Source organism: Choristoneura fumiferana, chromosome 22 (assembly GCF_025370935.1).
Source record: "Choristoneura fumiferana chromosome 22, NRCan_CFum_1, whole genome shotgun sequence".
NCBI lineage: Eukaryota > Metazoa > Arthropoda > Insecta > Lepidoptera > Tortricidae > Choristoneura > Choristoneura fumiferana.
In genome coordinates this window covers 14,056,573-14,070,375 of record NC_133493.1, presented here as the reverse complement: position 1 = coordinate 14,070,375, position 13,803 = coordinate 14,056,573, and the positions used below count along the sequence as shown (strand labels likewise).

General features: G+C 38.7%; 1 protein-coding gene and 4 non-coding genes across 5 annotated transcripts; 3 read left to right on the top strand and 2 right to left on the bottom strand.

The window, feature by feature from the left end:
• Positions 1 to 1,342: 1,342 nt before the first annotated feature.
• On the bottom strand, positions 1,343 to 3,576 carry LOC141440249 (uncharacterized). The gene has a single exon (XM_074104707.1). It carries the CDS (start codon positions 3,328 to 3,330, stop codon positions 2,821 to 2,823), a length of 510 nt encoding a protein of 169 aa, XP_073960808.1. The 5' UTR covers positions 3,331 to 3,576; the 3' UTR covers positions 1,343 to 2,820.
• A 1,300-nt stretch (positions 3,577 to 4,876) lies between these two features.
• On the top strand, positions 4,877 to 4,990 carry TRNAL-CAA (transfer RNA leucine (anticodon CAA)). The gene is made up of 2 exons: positions 4,877 to 4,914; positions 4,946 to 4,990. It is a non-coding gene; the product is annotated as a tRNA-Leu (tRNA).
• Positions 4,991 to 5,773: 783 nt separating this feature from the next.
• TRNAE-UUC (transfer RNA glutamic acid (anticodon UUC)) lies at positions 5,774 to 5,845 on the bottom strand. Its single transcript has one exon. It is a non-coding gene; the product is annotated as a tRNA-Glu (tRNA).
• Positions 5,846 to 6,984: 1,139 nt separating this feature from the next.
• TRNAN-GUU (transfer RNA asparagine (anticodon GUU)) lies at positions 6,985 to 7,058 on the top strand. Its single transcript has one exon. It is a non-coding gene; the product is annotated as a tRNA-Asn (tRNA).
• A 532-nt stretch (positions 7,059 to 7,590) lies between these two features.
• TRNAC-GCA (transfer RNA cysteine (anticodon GCA)) lies at positions 7,591 to 7,662 on the top strand. Its single transcript has one exon. It is a non-coding gene; the product is annotated as a tRNA-Cys (tRNA).
• The last annotated feature ends 6,141 nt before the right edge of the window (positions 7,663 to 13,803 follow it).

The following is a 13,803-nucleotide window of genomic DNA, read 5'->3' as shown; positions in this document are numbered from 1 at the left end:
ATTTGTATACGCGTTTGATTCATAAATATGTAACACGATTTGATATTTTGATTAGTTTTGAAGAATTACTGTTTTGTTAAGATTACATGTCTGTCTCTTTCGTAACCTGCATGCGGGCAGGGACATACATACTACGAATCCATACTCCATTAAATAATATTATATCTGGTGACCCGTTCCGGCACAACACGGTTACGGTATACATAGACACCGTGAATCACACTATTTATTTGTGAAAACCGCATCAAAATCCGTTGCGTAGTTTGAAAGATCTAAGCGTACAGACAAAAAAGCGACTTTGTTTTATACTATGGAGTGATGAATTGAAAGTAACTCTGTCTGTTCCGGTATCACGTCGAAACCGACTGGTTTCGACTGTCAAGGGGCTGAACATAGGGTACTTAGTTTTTATCTCCAAAAGCAACCCTTAAGGGCAGAAATGGGGGATGAACTGACTGGAGTGAGCTGGATGAAATTTGGTATGGATATATTTAATTTTTTATACACCATCAAGATCACCAAATACTTGAAACGTCCAGAGTGGTCATTAATATCGACTAAGCCAAAGCGATCAAGTTGTTCGGGTCATCCACTGAGGACAGATCCACTGAAGCATCTATAGTTTGCAATCTTTAATCATTGTAATTTTAATTATAGATCTCACTCATCGTAAAACACAGTAGCAGGACTAGCCAGCTCCTGCTTCACGTCGATATTCTGTGAGAGTGTGGTACTACCCCGGTCGAGCCCGCCCATTCGTACTGCAAACCAAGAACTGGCTACAGTGCGGCTCTACCACTAAAATTAACAATATAATTAAAATAAAAACAAAAAAATGCTTTAGTGCACCTTTCTGAGAATGACCCTAAACTGAAATACTCAATATTTACAAGTCAATTCAATCTAAGGACTGTCAAGTGCGTCATAGAATAATCGAGAGATAGACGTATGCAGTGACAAGTCCGCACTGTTTTCGTGAATTGTCAAATCAGTTAAATATACAACTTACGATTCTATGCCAGTCAGACAAGGTTTGTTGTTGCAGTCTGGATACATATTTATGAATCAAACGGCGTATACAAATATTTGCCAATTGGTGTGGTTATATGTATATGGAACCCATTCATGTATACTTATTTTTGCCTACGAGGTGGATACATTTAAATGGAATTTATTTAAGTATGCAACTTTCTGAAGCATTTTGTGATTACATAATACTGAAACAGTTTAATGAATACAATTTTTTTGGTGTCAGTAATAGATACATATTTATGATGAAAATGTGTGGCTACATATTTTTCAAATTTTTTTGTGTATACATACTTTTAGACGTGACTGTACATGTAATAAACTTAAGCTACCTGAGATCATTCTTGCATCTTTACTATGGAATAAAAAAAAGGAAATGAAGCAAACAAAACTTTATCCACATCCATATCATAACTTCCCTATAATAATGTTCAAAGACAATAAGCAGATGACCTACATTAAGAAACTTCTACCTGTGGTTGCATCTTAATGTCTACATTAAAGTATGGGTAAACAACACTTTAATTACATTTAAATATTGAACATCTTAAAAAAAAAATGTTTGGTTGCGATAACCAAATTAGTCTATTTTAGCTAGCTACTATTCTTGTAATTGTGGTCTATTTGTAATTTCATTTGATAATTAAATTATTGTTCCATACATTTTTTGAATCAAGAATATTAAAATCGATTCAAGAATCAAAATCGACTCAAGTCTAGATTGTCTAGGTTATTATTATTTAAAAAGCAGGTATATCTGAACATATTGTAGAAAACTTATGATCTCTTCTCTTCTCTTCTTCTTCTTCAGCGCGTTTTCGCCCACCGTTGGGCATACGCCTCTCCAACCTTTCTCCATCCAGATCGACTATCTGTCTCTCTCTTCCAGACCGGTCCTGCTGTCTCCACAATGTCATCGGACCATCGAGCAGGCGGTCTGTCCACATTTCTTTTGCTTAGCAGGGGTCTCCACTCCAAAACGCGCTTGCTCCACCATTCGTCGTGTCGTTGGCACACGTGGCCGGCCCAGGCCCATTTCAGTACATAACTAGGCATTATGTGTCAGCCACATAAATAACTATAACATTTTCAAAAAAGGTCTCTAATATATTGTATTATACACTGAGGGATTTATTTATAAACAAACAGATTATCTGTTTGTTTATACAATAATTAACAGAAATAAATAAAAAAGAACTAAAAGTAACTTACTCTAATCCTATAAATCTATATTTACAAATATCACCCAAGTCGCTGCTATTGGGCAGGGTGCCCATAAGGCTGGCTGCGTTTCTTATACCCTTACAAAGATGTTAAACATAATAATTACAATTAAACACACTTATTCACTTATATAAACTTAAGTGAAGTCAAAAAGGCCCCCCTATTCTCCCTATGTGTAAAAGTGCATGTTGCACATGCTGCATTACCGCATTAGATAGCAATAGGACAACTTTTGCATTATGCAACCACTTGCATGAGCCTCAGACCCCATCAGAATAAGTTGAAATATGTCTCTTACACACACTTACACACTTTTGACTTAGTTGTAGTGCTAGTTTTAGGGGCTTTTTCACCATCCATTGATTAGTGTTAACTGACGGTTAAATGTGATGCTGTCTCTGTCTATTCCAACAAAACAAATAGTGACGGCATCACATTTAACCGTCACACTAATCAATGGATGGTGAACAGCCCCTTAGTCTTATTTATTTTATTATTGTAAGGTGGTGGTACTTATGGAGCCAAAATAAATCTTTCTTTCTTTCTTTAATCAATTGTTCCAACTTGTCACTCGACTACCTGACAGTCATCGTCATCTACGAACCCACCGTTCAATGCATTATTCATAATATCATTCTTATTCTTCCTCAACTCATTATCAATGAATATTCTCCGTTCTTCTCTTGTACGGCGTTCTGTCACCTTCTCCGGTGTCGGCCGTTCCACTAAACCTTTAGTAAAAGTGTAAATAACTGTCGAGGAGTCGCCATCTATGAATGCCAAATTAATACTCGGCCCAGTTTCAATAGTACACAAATTCTCCTGTAGTTTACCAATAAAATCCATATTTACATCTTCAAACGTAGGGATTGGCACGTATATATTCATTTTCTCGCTCTTGCTGCGACGAGCGACGACGTACAAAGTATCCACGTCTTCATTATAGCAGTATTCAGTATCATACATTAGTTTTTTGTCAACTAAATGCATATACAGGAAACAAGCCAGAGATATTTTGACTTCAGAGTTGCAGCCGAGAGAACGCATGTCTTCTTTTATTTTAGATTCGACGTCCATGATTTGTTCTGTTTTAAAACAGATGGAATGGAAATAGAACAGAATCAGTTATGTACGTAAAGCGTAAACAAACAGAAACATAACCTCTAATCAACTTCAACTTTTTTTGTTTTTGACAAAACCTCTATCTAATCTCATGCTGGCACTTCACTTTGCATATTCGCAGAAATATTTGCGTGTGTGAAAGAGATGCACTATATTGTTGCTAGCGTGAGTGACGGAGATGTCATTAACGCAACGCGAATACGCAATCCCAAGTGAAGTACCACCATTACGCACGGCACGAATCTAATCGGTCCGTCATTGTCAAATAAAAGCGTTTTGTTAAACGTCAAACAAGCTCGCGCGTTTTGATATTGATTAAATATTTTTGAAAATATTATAATTTGACAGCTGATGAAGCATTTTAGATTATATTACAAGAACCATTTTCGCTAAGCAATAAATCTACAATAGATTAAGGCAATTTTTATTTTCGGGATGCGATTTTTCAACCACCTTTATTAACTTTGATTATTTCACTTTAATACTTATTTACTCAACTAGCAATACTTTATTCAAATTCTTTTTCAATACAGCAGCAGTGAAAAATCGTTCATATTTTGTTTAATCTTTTTTTTTATTTAATCCAAGAAAGAAGAAAGCTATTATTTTTCCAGTGTAACTACACATTTTAAGGTATCTTTACTAATATATGGCACAATACGAAACTGCATGATTGTTCGATTTCTAACACGATACGAAAATCAAGTGATAGACACGATCTGATCTGATGCCGCAGCCAGGGTCATCTCGTCATGAGGGAACTCCTGAATGGTTGAATGATTAGCATAGACACGAAACATGTGTTGATAGTATGTTAACATATTCTTTAATAACTTGATGGGTTTGATTTAGTTTATTTTCTTCTTTTTTGTACCTTTAATAAATATCAGCTGGTTTTTAAAAATGTTTCACTTTTGACTTGAAAATTGTTTGGATCACAAAGTGCTGATTGGCCATCTAGCGGTGAGTAGCAAAACTATTCACCGCGCTACTGAGCTGACGTCTATGTTCAAGCACATAAACGATAAAGCTTTGGTGGAAACAATGTAACTTACTAGTGCAGTAAATAACTCAAGATAAAAATGCTACGGAAAAAAACCGACAGATGGCAGGCTTACTGAAATATTTTTTACACCAAATTATAAACGAAATTAAAACTGCTGGTCATACTAATGTAGCAGTTTACGATAACGTTTTTCCTTGTTCAACATTCAAAGCGTTTTTACGTCATAATTTTTCTCATTATAAAAAAACTTCGTACCCCTATTGTTACCAGATGCGATTTATTATCATTGTGCTAATCGTATGTAAATGTAAGATAATTTTAACTACATAATGGCCAATGGCTGTGGCAATGGCATAATGCAGTAATGTTCTGTATGTGACGCTCTTTTTACAGAAAAACCTCTGACCTAGTCACGTATTTCCTTACACTGTGGTCACGTGTTGCGGAAATAAACACTGTTAAATATAAAGCACTATTTCGGCCTAATAAGCAACTGTCAGGATGGCCGAGCGGTCTAAGGCGCCAGACTCAAGGTTACCTTGCCTACTCAGTAGGTGCGAGCTGTTCTGGTCCTCTCTGAGGGCGTGGGTTCGAATCCCACTTCTGACAAATCTTTTTGCTATTTTTTTTTAATATTCCATGTCTAACTGAGAAGTCAGAACAGTCTGAAAAGAATGAACTTCTGTGTATCTATTTTTTTTTTCGATAAAAACATATATTATACTATAGGTGGTAGATTTTTTTTCACATTCATAAGTGCTTGTTATAGCCTAAATTGCATAAAGATATTTTGACTTTGACTAAGCCACAGAATAGATTAGATTAGATTAGATTTATTTATTACCTAATGAAAAAATACATTATAAATACATGTCAGGTAATTATAAGAAATTCACAAAAGGATCGTCAAATTGTATACAAAATAATAATAATCGTAATAGGTATATGATAGCGGTAAATTAAAAAACATTGTCAGCCAAAATAAAAATAGTACCGAGAAATATATAATAGAAAATATATAATAGTACCGAGGGTATAAAATATATGGTTCTTGATAGTACTAACGTAACGACGACCAAGCGGCAAAAAATCTGGGCAGTCAAATCTACGCAGTAATCGGCCAAATTTTGTGACACGAGTATAATTTTATTTAATTGCTATTACGTGTAATTTTCTGTTGAACTTTATGATCATTTGTGTAGATTTTACCTGTGTACAAATTACACCACTGAAAAATATAGTAAACATTGTACATAATAATATCTAGAAATACAACATGTCCAGTCAGCCAAGACAAAGAAAAAATTAACTGTTGGATGACGCAATCGTGAAATTAAATTATTTAAATTTCGGGGAAAAGTTAAAATTAATTAAAAAAAATAAAAAAGGTACTTCCCGTACCGGGAATCGAACCCGAGCCTCCTGGGTGAAAGCCAGGTATCCTAGCCACTAGACCATACGGGAGATGTCAGTGTAAGCCAAATTATGGCACCTGTTTGGCACCCACTCGGATGCATCATACTGAGTTGGGAGTGGGAGTCCCAACTTGGGACTAGACCATTTAGTTTTTTTTTTTGCGTCTATTCTGTGTTGTAGGTACTTGCTTGCATAGGTACCTACTTAAATACGAGATAATTATGATTTTTCTGTATACTTATATTACAATATTACTAATACAAATTCCAATAGCTATGTATGTACAGTCAAGGGCAAAGATATCGACACGGCCAAAGTTACAAAAATATGTATACACGTCTTTATGCACTTAACATTAAGGCCGTGTATACATATTTTTGCAACTTTGGCAGTGTTGATATCTTTGCCCTTGACTGTACTTACCTCATACGCATATATTATTATTAACAGTATTTTTATTAGTATTTATAAATAATTATAACACATTCTATTTCTATTTCCGCCAACTGGGCCTAGCCATTTGAACGCGTGTTTCCTGGGAACCATGTAACTGACATTATAAAAGATATTTTTGATTTTAAGGCTCCATTTCCACCACCTCGTTCCGCTCAGCTAATTCCACCGGAGCGGTGCTGTGCGAGGCTAGGTAAATGAAGCGTTTCTATTGGTTCATGAAAACCACATTGCTCGAAACATCCTCGCACATTATTGGTGGAAACTCTGCTTGAATGTTTTAGTTGGTTATTGTCACCAAGGCAACAATACAAGTAACAGGCTGGGGCGAACGAGTTTTTGAGTGGAGACCGCGAATCGGCAAGCGTGGCGTGGCGTGGCGTGGGACACCCTCAGACTAGGTAGGTGGAGCATGATCTTCGCAGGGTAGCTGGCATAATAGATGAGACTGGCCGAGGATCGTGCTCAGTGGCGTGCAAATGGAGAGGCCTATGTCCAGCAGTGGACTAAGATAGGCCGATGATGATGATTGTCACAAAAAATACCTACATAACATAATTTTAGGTTTAAATGATGAACGAACTTACTGACTATTCATTTAAATCTTTATTACCATTTAAATACAGTCTGTTTGCGCATATAATCTTTCGGAAAGTCTATTTACATTGAAACGCATCTTCAATTGAAACCACGTTAAACAAAAACCGATACGTATTTTGAAGCGTGTCATCATCGCCTCCGTGGCGCAATTGGTTAGCGCGTTCGGCTGTTAACCGAAAGGTTGGTGGTTCAAGCCCACCCGGGGGCGTCTCTTTTTGCAACTTATTTTGCATATAAATATTTTCTAAAATTTGATGCTCCTCATTGCTCCTTTTATTGATATGATGACATAGCTACTCCATTGGCAAAAAAATAAGCGCGGGTACTATGCAATTTTTCGAGAGCCTTCCCAGGTTCTCAGACTGTCTCCGTAGGTGCCCTGGTGCTCACTAAATTTCAATTTAGCATAAAGTGGTAACAGACAGACGGACCGTTACTTTCTCGAATCGAAGTGCATATTTTACTAGACACGCATAACATACTATAGATACGTAGCTATATCTTATCTCTTCATGCTTATGAAATGACTCGCTACAAGTTTTATCAACAGGATACACAGCGCTTTATGACCAAGCTTCAAAGTTCAAAATCGTAGTTCTATGCGGTTATTTGAAATCTCACAACATTAATTAATTCAAGAAATTTTACTATTATTATTCTAATGTCAATATTATAATTATCCGTTGATACGTCGTGCAGAGCCTTTAGTTATGAATTCACTTTTCACTCTCTTTGCCAACGGGGATATAGCTCAGTGGTAGAGCATTCGACTGCAGATCGAGAGGTCCCCGGTTCAAACCCGGGTGTCCCCTGGCAATTGCCTTTTTTGTTTTTTTTTACTTCGAAGCAAGTATAGCTTTTTTTATTAAAAAAAACTTCACAATATCACACAACTTTTATTTATGTAACCTTTTTGTTTTTCCTTTTTGTACAATAAAGAGTATAAACAAACAAACAAACAATATTGTAGAGGGGCCGGCCAACCTATACCTACCTCGTACGAGTAATATAACTACTGTATGTACTGTATGTATGTATTCATGGTGTTCATCTCGGCCCAAAGGTCATCTTTATGGAAGGCCATTGCACCGTATACCTACTAGTAAGAGAAGCGTTTGAAATTCATACGTACAATTATTTCAAACGGGGATAGGTATACTGACGGTGACTGACGCTATGGCTGTATATATTTTTGCATTCGACTGTACAGATCGTATTATCTTGCTATCTCAATGAGGGCTATCGCGAATGAATTCGCCGCTAGAGGCGCTAGTGTAGCGTGAGGTCTCCGAAATGTCAAATCTCATAGTTTTTGGGTGAGCTACGCGGGTTTATTTACAATAAGATTTTTTTGTGAATATTTTGCATAACCTGTAATTAATTATGGCAATTATGCATTACGGGGCAATGAATGTCTGTGTTTTGAGACAGTTTTGTCTTTCGGAAACTTTTGTCTTCCCTTTTTTTCCGAACAAAACGGGTGGTATGGCGTGTAAATAGCCAATTTTTATGGGTGGCGGAAGACGAGAGCGCGCTATGCAAATGGAATTTCCAACAGAGCAGAAGCACTCACCTGGTTAGGGCTCCGGCCGATGATGTGATGCGGGGGTCTTGTGATGCGGAGTCGAAGGAAATCTTCTTATTTGGCGATGCGGTTTATAACGAATATAACACGGGAGCGGATGAAAAAACTTATGTCAACGACAAGACTTGTGCCAGACTGACAAGTCCTGTGCCAGAGAGCACCCCTGCACTGTGTATGGCCTAAAAAGGTTTTAGTGCGCGAACATGCTCCCGGCCTTGAAATGCGGAGAATTTCAATGAGTATGAGGTGCGGTGAGGTATGATGCGGTGCGGTGCGGTGAAGTAGGAAAATGAAATGTTCTAATCTACTGTGAAGGTAGAGGATACAATTTTACGACAGGACGCTTAAATGATCCTTTAGCAGTTCTTATCATGGCTACACGAACCACGTTATCAGACCCTGGATAGACATCTGTCACAACACCCAAGGGCCAGTGAAGCGGGGGAACATTGTCATCACCCATTAACACAACCGTCCCTACTTTGATGGGATGGTCTTGGGTATACCATTTATTTCTGACTTGCAACGTGTGCAGGTATTTCAGCACTCGTTAGACAAATCAGTAGCGGGTAAAACACTGGAGCGGTGTAAACATTAAAAAAATGCGCGGGAATTAAATTTCTACTTGCTAATCCGAAGATATGGCACTTAGCGGTAGCGTCATTGAGTATACACGCTGTATAGAGATGCGGTAAAATAAATTATAATTGCGAGCGGTGGCTTTACCAAAGTAAAATAACACCAAATAAAGCGGTTAATAAAGCGATTTAAGAAAAGGAGCGGTTTTAAGAGCGGTATATTTAATAATTAATATTTGCGGCAAATTAAAAGCTAAGTATATTAAAATATGCGAGTAACTTATTTTAATCTTAAGTTGAGCAAATTATTGTGCTGTACTATTCAGCTTGAACAATTGCGGTTAAAGTATTAGATTTGCATTCAGGCAACTTATCGAATTCTGTGGGACAGAATTTTTGAATAGGCCATGCAGTAGGCGGGCTTCGTAACCAAGAAGGTCCGTTCCACCACAAATCATGAGATATTAATTGTGATGGTAGCATACCGCGAGACAAACAATCACTAGGGTTGTCAACTCCGGCAACGTGATAAAAGTTTTGTGATGCACTATTTTCTTGACATTGAGCAACACGATTGCTAACAAAAATGGACCATCTATGAGGAGATGATTTAATCCATGAAAGAGCAATTGTTGAGTCTGTGAAAGCATATATCCCTGCAATCGGAATACGAGTAAAGTATGTGTCCTGAACAGTTTTGATCAATTTGGACATTAAGAGAGCGGCACATAGCTCTAAACGAGCAAGTGTAGTTATTTTTGCGGGAGACACTTTTGACTTTGAGCAGAGTAGCCTCACAGTGACATAACCGGCTGGGTCTGTAACATGCAAGTAAATGACACATCCATAGCCATTGAGACTGGCATCTGAAAATCCGACAATGTTGACCGTACAGTCAGCAGAAACGCCAATGTGACGCGGAATTTTTAATGTTGACAGCATCGGAAATTCTTGCACTAGCATAGAGTAGCATTTGATTATATGCTCAGGGGGTGTGTCATCCCAGTCGATCTTGCAAAGCCAAAGTTCTTTAATTAATAATTTGGCGTATAATACAAAGGGAGCTACTAAGCCAAGAACATCAAACAAGCGAGCTACAGTGGATAGAATTATTCGCTTGGTGCACTTCCCACCAGCAGGCGGAGACGTAGTTATAAAGAAAGTGTCACTTGTGGGTTTCCATGACAACCCTAACACCTTTGCAATATTTTGCTTGTCGTTAAAATTGACAGAAGCACGGTGTGAGTCGGGAAGACTATCTAAGAGTGCAGACGAATTACTTGACCATTTGACTAAGTCAAATGCGCCAGACTTGAATAGCGCGATTAATTCTTGCGATAAACGCATTGCGGTTTCATCATTAATACATGAATGGACTAGATCATCCATGTAAAGCTGAGAGCTTGCCACTCTTGCAGCATCAGGAAAGCGGTGACTTTCGTCTGAGCATAACTGTTTGACAGTACGCATAGCCATAAAAGGGCTCGACTTAAGTCCGAAAGGGACGCGGGTGAATTGGAAGCTGCGGATTGGTTCGCTTTCAGAAAAGCGAAATAATATTTTGACAAATTTGAAGTCATGCGGAGGCAAACAAATTTGCATATACATTTGTTTAATATCAGACGTCATAGCTACTGGAAATAAACGAAAGTTCAGTAAAAGCAAAAATAAATCAGCCTGTAGATTAGGACCAGTGTGCAATATGTCATTAAGTGACATACCTGAATGAGTCTTAGCACTGGCATCGAGAACGACCCTAACAGGAGACGTTACTTTTTCCGGGCGGATGACAGCATGATGAGGGATATAGTAACCATCATCAGTAAGTTCAGACTCGGGTATTTCGGTTAGATAACCATTATGCATATATTCTGAGATGACTTTATTATAGGAATCGCGAAGAGTAGGCATTTGCTTGAACTTCTTCTCCAAGTAAAGCAGACGACGGTGAGCAACAGAACGAGAATTCCCCAGTTCTGAAGAATCTTTACAGAAAGGTAAGGCCACAGTGTATCTACCTTCCTCATTGCGGGACACAGACGTTGTGTATAAATTTTCACATTTAGTCTCTTCTGGACTTAAATGACGTTTGAATGGGATTTCTTCTAATTCCCAAAATTGATTTAGGCTCGACTCGAGGTCATTGAGCACGTGAGCGGTGAAAGAAATAGCGTTACTAGGGTCAGACTTACAAGGATAGTCACCCATTAGAACATAACCAAAGGCGGTTAAAAAAGCGGGAGGAGCACAGGAGCCGGAATCTACCCTATTCCCCAAATAAATATACGGGAATAACTGGACACCGAGCACTACATCAATGCAGCCTGGAATATTCCATGTGAGGTCTGCGAGCGGTATATTATTAAGGTAAGCCATGTCATGCTCATTATATTCAATAAAATGCGAGGGCAATTGGTCGGTTATACAATCTACCACTAAAGCGTGTATGTAGTATTTATTATTTGGATACATGCGGGATTCAATATTAAAGTAAACATATCCGTGAATTGGTCTTGAAGTTAAACCAACACCCTTTATATAGGAATTAGTCAGCGGTATAATGGGTAAATTTAGTGACTTACAGCAATCGAGCGTTATTAAATTATTTTGAGATCCACTATCAATGAGGCATCTAATAATCATTTTACTATCGCTATTGTTTTGTTTAGCGTAAACTTGAGCGGTTGACAGAAGTATAGTCGAATTCGGTTTTGACTCTACTTTCAGAGAAACTGAAGCGTTTGCGGGTTATATACCGGCAGTGTAGTCGGTACGTTATGTGACGGCGACGTGATTTGATTACTGTCAGGCGGCGGATGAGTACAGGAGCAAGCGGCTGCGGGCGGCGCGGGGTCGCGTCCTATGCTCGCAGCATCAGCTGCTGGCTCGCGCGGGAGCGGCACGGCAGGCTGCGCGCGTGGGCACGCTGCACCAGACGAGGCGGTCGGCGCATGCGCGGCAGACGAAGATGAAGCGTTTGTATACAACTGTGTAGATTTAACATACGCTTTTGCGGGTAAAGACTTTTGCGGTTGAGAATTATTATTGTTATTGCCAAAGTGTAACAACGTATGGTGGCGTTTTTGACAAAACTTACAAGTGCTACGTGAGCTGCAATTGAGTAGAGTATGTGACATGCTTAAACAGTTTACACAGCCACGGTTGTTTTTAATAAAGTCGAATCTAGCTTGTGGTGAAACCATATTTTTGAATTTAGAACAATTATATAACTGTACGTGATCATTATTATTGCACAATACACAGGTTTTGTTATTTGCGGAGCTGGAAGAAGGAACATCGTTGCTAGCTACAAACGTTTTGTAAGTAGTACGCGCGGGTTGAGCCGGTGTATTGGCAGCGGGTTTATAAGCGGTTCGCGGAGTATTCATTGAAGGATTATTGCCTGACCGTTCTAGAATTTTGACTTGACTCTGCATAAATGTGACATATTGCTCGTATGAGGGAATAGTTACGTCACGCACAGACATTTCAAAACTTTGTAAAGTTTGTTGGTCAGTTTTCCGTAAAGCACACTGCAGGAAAAAGAAATCTGAGAGATCAGGAATATCCAATTGTTTGAAAGCGGCCACAGTCGCGGAATATCTTTCAATGAAACTGTTAAGACTGCTGGGCGAATTCGAACTTGGTTTAATGTCCAAGATGTTATTAAGGTAGTATGTACCCAAGGCGCGTTTATCCTGGTATTTATTTACTAGACTATCCCAAATAATGGAATAAGTCTCTCCTGTGGGTACCAAACCTGCGGTTATATTTAAAGCGCTATGGGTCAATTTGCCCATGAGGTACTGTACGCGTTGCGAGTCAGTAAGCTGGTCATTGTTATGAATATTTGATTTAAACGACTCATAGAATATGGGCCAGTTTTCAGTCCTACCATCAAAGGAGGGAAGGTCGATAGGCGGTAGCTTAATATTTGGACCTTTAACTTGCGGCGCGGGTGCAGAAGGCGAACTCGTTTGCGGGGCGGTTATTTTAGAAATATTAGCACGAGTGCGCTTGATGCGGGCGTATAAGTCCTCAAATGTATCCAGAGTCTCATAATCTGGTTCATGTTTAGGATCAAGGGACATTGAAATAACATTTATTTCGTCTAATATTTTTTCGAAGTTTACTTTAAAGTCATCAATCGTCTCGGATTCTGCCATGAAATTCTCGTTACTGCGGGAATCGAACGTAGAGACATTTTTCGACAGATCCAACAAATGTGAGAAACGGCGTAAAATTCGTTCCTCTTTGGTTTTCAATATGGATAATTTTGCTTCTAAAGATGATTTCGCCATGATTATGTAACGCGAAAATATAAAATTTAGTTTCAAAAATTATATGAGATGTCAGAAGAAATTATGACAGAAATGGCGGTTGAAAATTATGCCTATTGTGAGAGCCAAAAATTACGCTATGTCACAGGCGAAGCGGGTGAATAATTTCGTTCCGGGAAGCAATCCGGTTGTTCGATAGGACCAAGAATTATGGTATGGCGTGTAAATAGCCAATTTTTATGGGTGGCGGAAGACCGAGAGCGCGCTATGCCAAATGGAATTTCCAACAGAGCAGAAGCACTCACCTGGTTAGGGCTCCGGCCGATGATGTGATGCGGGGGTCTTGTGATGCGGAGTCGAAGGAAATCTTCTTATTTGGCGATGCGGTTTATAACGAATATAACACGGGAGCGGATGAAAAAACTTATGTCAACGACAAGACTTGTGCCAGACTGACAAGTCCTGTGCCAGAGAGCACCCCTGCACTGTGTATGGCCTAAAAAGGTTTTA